Consider the following 6,505-nt stretch of genomic DNA (forward strand, 5'->3'; position numbering starts at 1 on the left):
CCGAAGTTATGGTCAAATTTTCAAAATAATCTAATAATTACTAGTAATCATACGCACTATCGTACCCAAAGGAAACATTGCTTTTAATGCTGATTTCATAGTAAAAAATCGTGGCTTTGTAGTCACATATGTAATCTCTCCATTGGCTTTACCTGAAAAACATTATAAATCCTTCTCCTTGCATTTATGATTTTTAGTAAAAAAATATTTTCTTAATTTAAATACTCATAGATTTTCAAGAAAATTTTGGACAAATTTCAAAATTTTATAGATTATTCCCTCATTTGTTGTTTATCATTCAACATTTAAATTTTTAGAATATCTCATCTATTCCCGACGATATGGTCAAATTACCAATCTAACCCAATAATTATTAATAATCATACGCACCATAGTACCCAAAAGAAAAATCTCTTTAAACACCGATTTCTAAGTAAATTCTACTGACATTCCATCCGAATGTCTTACCTCGATCTTTGACTATGTCAGTAGTGTATAATACTCACGCCACTCATACATACTTACCCTTCATCTAAGTGTGTTATAAATGTACACACATACATACGTGTGTGTATATGTGTATTTGCTGAACAATGCACATTTGAAATTTGTGATGATGATTATTTTTTCAACATTTTCATTTTCGTTGTTGTTGTTGTTGTCTTCTTCTATTTTCGTTTATTAAAAATTGCATTCTTCTCGGCACCAGCCTTCTCCGTCCGCCCACATCAGGAACATAAGGCAACATTTACAAAAGGCATTATTAAAATAGCTTTATTATTGTGTATAGAGAAAAAAAGAAAATTATTCTTTACAACATCGTATTTTTCTTAATTATTTTTATTTTCTTTTCTACAATTTTCATCACATTTCCAAAAGGGTCTGTTTAAATTCTATAGGGTGCTTGGGAATTTGTTAAGAGATAATAAACACCTCGCCGTTTTTCCATTAGGGTTTTATTATAATGTCCATTATGCTCAGCTATCTGCAATTGCACTCCCGTCTCTTCAGGACATTTATTTTGTTTGACCATTTCCTGCCACATGTCCTCTGCACAGCCAATACCTTGCAGTTTTTCCTTAGCCAAAGCTTGAGAAAATATTTGAAAGGCTCGAAAATGACTACATTCCTTGAAATAACATCCCGGCTGTCGAGTACCATAATTTATATATAAATCCACATGACCCAAAGGCCGATCATAACCATAAGAACCAACACTTGTGTGCAACACTTCTACATATTCCGCATCACTGCGATCCACACGTTCCTCTGGGGTTTCGTAGCGAAATAAAGGCAATGCTGGATCGAGAGCATACAAAACCTTCAAACGTCCTGTTTGCAAATGTTTTCCTGCAATACCAGCCACATGGGCACCCATACTAAAGCCAATTACTTGCAAATCTTCAAAACGCATGCCAGATTCCTGATGCAAGAAATCAATGAATTTCGCCAAGACTTTGCCAACTGGTTTCACCCGATAACTTGCTGTTATATAATCGGCAATGGCACCCTTACCCCAATCCACAGTTATAACGTTGTAGCTGACATTCGGAGCTGAAAGCAGTTCAGGTATTAGGGTGTTATACAGGCCAGCTGTGGCGCCACCCAGCCAGCCGTGGATGAGGATTCTGGAAGAGAAATTGTAAACAAATTATCAGAAGTTTGATTAAAAAATCGAAATTGAAATAGGCATAGATATCCCTGAAGGTCCAGCAAAAATTCCAAAAATTTAAGGAATATTCCCTCATTAGTTGTCAATAATTTGGCATTTAAATAATTGAAAAATATCGTATATTTCCGAAGTTATGGCCAATTTTCAAAATTAACCCAATAATTATTAGTAATCATACGCACTATGGTACCCAAAAGAAAAAACCCTTTAAACTCAAATTTCTTTATATTTTCTTCATAATTCCATACGAGTATCTTAACTCGAACTTGTTTAGACTTGAAAAAATATTTTTTTAAAAAATCCTCGCCTTCTTTAGACATTAAAAAAATATTTTTAAAAAATCCAGGCCGGAAAAATCCTGACTTGAAAAAATATTTTTTTTAAATCCACGCCTTGTTTAGACTTGAAAAAAATATTTTTTTAAATCCACGCCTTGTTTAGACTTGAAAAAATATTTTTTTTTTAAAATCCACGCCTTGTTTAGACTTGAAAAATATATATTTTTTAAAATCCACGCCATGTTTAGACTTGAAAAAATATTCTTTAAAAAATCCACGCCTAGTTTAGAAATTTAAAAATCCTAGCCTTTAAAGGAGATCAATTGTTTCTTAAATTTTAGCTCCCATTAAATTTTAAAACTGTGTCACCAATCATTATCCTTCCCTACTTGCTGTGAGTCCTGCCACCTGCAGCATTTCTGTGCAACAAATCATGCGTGCTACCACTTCCAACCGACCAACAAATTCTTTGCCATCATCTAACAAACAAACGACTGTGGAAAGGACAAAATTAAATTCTGCCCACTAAATCAAGCAGAAACCAGTAAGGAAAGTAGTAAAGTCGGACGGGGCCGACTATGTGATACCCTTCACCACTTTGGGTATATTCAACAGATGAATCCTAACAGATGTCGCATTTTTAAAGGACCAGTAAAATGAAATTGGATCCATAAACATGTCATTCTGCAACCGATACTAATTTTTTCATTTGGTCTGATATGATTCACGAAATTTAACACACATCATTTTAGACCTAATTCATTACGCTGTGCCAAATTTCGTGCAAATCGAAAGATATATAGGGACTTTGGTGCGCCATTTACATTAAATCGGACGAAAATATATATATGGGAGCTATATCTAAATCTGAACCGATTTTCATGAAACTTAACACACATCATTCTAGGCCTAATTCATTACGCTGTGCCGAATTTCGTGCAAATCGAAAGATACATAGGGACTTTGGTGCACCATTTACATTAAATCGGACGTAAATATATATGAGAGCTATATCTAAATCTGAACCGATTTTCAGGAAACTTAACACACATCATTCTAGACCTAATTCATTACGCTGTGCCAAATTTCGTGCAAATCGAAAGATATATAGGGACTTTGGTGCGCCATTTACCTGAAATCGGACGAAAATATATAAGGGAGCTATATCTAAATCTGAACCCATTTTCAGGAAACTTAACACACATCATTCTAGGCCTAATTCATTACGCTGTGCCAAATTTCGTGCAAATCGAAAGATGTATAGGGACTTTTGCGCACAATTTACCTTAAATCGGACGAAAATATATATATGGGAGCTATATCTAAATCTGGACCGATTTTCAGGAAACTTAACACTCATCATTTTAGACCTAATTCATTACGCTGTGCCAAATTTCGTGCAAATCGAAAGATATTTAGGGACTTTGGTGCGCCATTTACAATAAATCGGAAGAAAGTATATATGGGAGCTATATCTAAATCTCAACCGATTTTCACGAAACTTAACACACATCATTCTAGACCTAATTCATTACGCTGTGCCAAATTTCGTTCAAATCGAAAGATATATAGGGACTTTGGTGCACCATTTACCTGAAATCGGACGAAAATATATATGGGAGCTATATCGAAATCTGAACCGATTTTCACGAAACTTAGCACACATCATTCTAGGCTGAATTCAGTGAGCTATGCCAAATTTCGTGCAAATCGAAAGATATATAGGGACTTTGGTGCACCATTTACATTAAATCGGACGAAAATATATATGGGAGCTATATCTAAATCTGAACCGATTTTCACGAAACTTAGCACACATCATGTTAGGCTTAACTCAGTACGCTATGCCAAATTTCGTGCAAATCGAAAGATATTAAGGGACTTTGGTGCACCATTCATAATAAATCGGACGAAAATATATATGGGAGCTATATCTAAATCTGAACCGATTGTTCCCAATTTCAATAGGGTTCGTCCTTTGGCCAAATAAGTGACCTATGCCAAATTTCATTCATATCGTATCATAAATGCGACCTGTACTTTGTTCACAAAAATACACGGACGGACGGACATGCGTAAATCGACTCAGAAAGTGATTCTATGCATATTCTCAAAATGAACGTCTATCTCGTTTCCTTTTGCCTGTTACAAACATATGCACAAAGACATAATACCCTGTATCACAGTGTGGTGAAGGGTACAAAAATGCTGGCCACCTTCCCTGCCAGCTTTCCCCCTCCCTCCCTCTCCTGTTATCCATCCATCCATCCATTCGAACTCACCTCGTTGGCTGGAAGGGATTAAACCTTGATTGTCTTAATGCCCGTGCATTATACAATTGCAATTGTTCCGAATGTATGCCAGGGATGCTGTCAGCAACAGGACGAGTATTAACGCCAAATACACTACTAATTGTGTCAGTGACAACATTAAGGACTCGTTGTCGTTCGCCATTTGCCGGTTGGATTGTCACGGGCAGAGGAGAACTTCTGCTGCTGATAGTGTCATTTAGGGCATTTAAACTATTTCGGGACATTTCTTTACTGCCACTTTCAGGTATTTGGGATTTCTTCATCTGTTCCTCCTCTTTGGTTGTTGCAGAGATATGTGGTCCTTGGAAGTTGTTGTTGTTGTGGTTTTTGGTATACAAATAGAATTCGGTATGTGATTCGGCATTGAATAAAAAACGATAATCAACTGTCGGCAGATGATGATCACTGCTAAATGATGCAATACTAAATGCAGTTGTTGTTGCTGCTGGTTGCTGTTGTTGTTGCTGTGGTAATTGTCCTACCAGAGAGGGTGGAATTAGTAGCAGAAGTAGTTCGTGTTGTTGTTGTTCATTTTGTTCTTGTTGTTGAAATTGTGGCAATTGTCCAAATGATAATGGAGGCAAACTATTGCCATTATAGAATTTTAGAAATTTCAATTGTTGTTGTCGGTTGTTGTTGTTGTTACTATTTGCAGGATTCATCATTGTTGTTGTAGTTGTCTCATCAACCGCAACATTTGGCCAGCTTCTCATCATAGCTTTACTCTGATGATGATGATACATTTCAAATGCTCGTCGAATTTCCTCCTCTTTATACTCCTCTATATCCTGCACTTTTGTAACCTCCTTTTTCTCCTCCTCCCCCTCCGCCTTTCCATTACCCTGCTGATTGATTTCGAAAGCCTTTAATTTATTTAATATCCTTGACGAATTGTCATTAATGGATTTGAATACTGCGGCTTTCAAAGGATAATGGCCAGAGATTTTGTTGTTGTTCTGATTTGAAACCAAAGATTTTTGTAGAGAGGCATCTGCTGGTCGAGGTTTTTGTTGCATTGACCACCACCACCATTGTTGTTGTTGCTGCTGCTGTTGTTGTTGATTAGTAAACCATAATGTTTGTAACCAGCTAGGACCTGTCGAATCACTGGTTATGGGCAACGATGATGCGCCACTCGGGTATGTGGGTAAATGTAACAGATGTTTTCCCTTAAGAGGCAAAGAAGGAGGAGGAGGGTGAGGATGGGGTGGAGTAGAAGAGTCCTTGGATTGTTTTGGCTCATTGTGGCCGATAATTATTGGGTCATCATCAGCATCAATTGATTGTTGCTTTATGTAGCCATTGGAAATATTGGGAAAATCTGCTGGTGGTCGCAAATTGTTATAATTTTGTAAATCATCGAATGGCTTCTCATTTTGTTTATTAACGATGTCCTTTGATTTGAGGGTAGGATTTGGAGATAATTCAGCATTGGCAAGGTATAGATATAATAGAACTAAAAAGAAATGAATTCCATTAATAATTTGCTGAGAAAAAACAAAAGAGAAAATATTTTCAAAAATGTTGGACCTTTTGGGGTAATTGCCTACATTTGCCGATTTCTGGAGAATTTTCTTAATCACACCTATTTTTTTGCAAGAATTTTATCAAGAATCAATTTATTTCATAAATATACCGCAACTAGCAAAGTGCCCGCTACTTCGTATGCGGAAAGGGAATACAAAAAATAATATTTCATATGGAAATCGGAAATACTGTATAATTATACCCTACACAACTATGTTGTCAGGGTATTATAGCTTTGTGCAGCCCCAATAGTTTGTAACGCCGCGAAATATTGGTCATAGACCCACCTTTAAGTATACCGATCGTCATATGTCGACTAGCTGCAGAACATCGCATATTTTACAAGGTGTAGGGGATGTGACCAAATATTTAGAGCGGCTGTTTAGATGAAGACCGTTCAATATTCCGAGGGTCAAATCAACCAAAACCTAGAGTGACCAACTTTTTATTTTATGGCGTAAAAATTCACTTCAAAAAAAAAAAATGGAAAATATGTCAGGGTTAGAAAGTGGAGCTGTTGACCTATAATCGATCAAGAAATATTGCCCAGTTTCAGAATATAGAACCGCAGAAAGTTAGAGATCCGTGGTAGTTGTGTAGGGTATCATATGGTCGGCCCCGTCCGACTATACTGCTCCGCTCACTGGTTAGAATCATTTCGTACTTTTTATACTCATAAGTAAGAATTTCTAAAACTACATCAATCCTACACTCTA

The 6,505-nt window shown here is 36.4% G+C and overlaps 1 protein-coding gene across 1 annotated transcript; it reads right to left on the bottom strand.

The window, feature by feature from the left end:
* Positions 1-886: 886 nt before the first annotated feature.
* LOC133330999 (uncharacterized) lies at positions 887-5,278 on the bottom strand. The gene is made up of 3 exons (XM_061539402.1): positions 4,987-5,278; positions 4,233-4,740; positions 887-1,628 (listed from the first exon to the last, which is right to left on the bottom strand). The coding sequence occupies exons 1-3, from the start codon at positions 5,276-5,278 to the stop codon at positions 887-889; spliced, it is 1,542 nt and encodes a 513-aa protein (XP_061395386.1).
* Positions 5,279-6,505: the final 1,227 nt, after the last annotated feature.

This window comes from Musca vetustissima, unplaced genomic scaffold (assembly GCF_032173495.1).
Source record: "Musca vetustissima isolate MV318-11 ecotype Yass unplaced genomic scaffold, APGP_CSIRO_Mvet_v1 utg313913, whole genome shotgun sequence".
NCBI lineage: Eukaryota > Metazoa > Arthropoda > Insecta > Diptera > Muscidae > Musca > Musca vetustissima.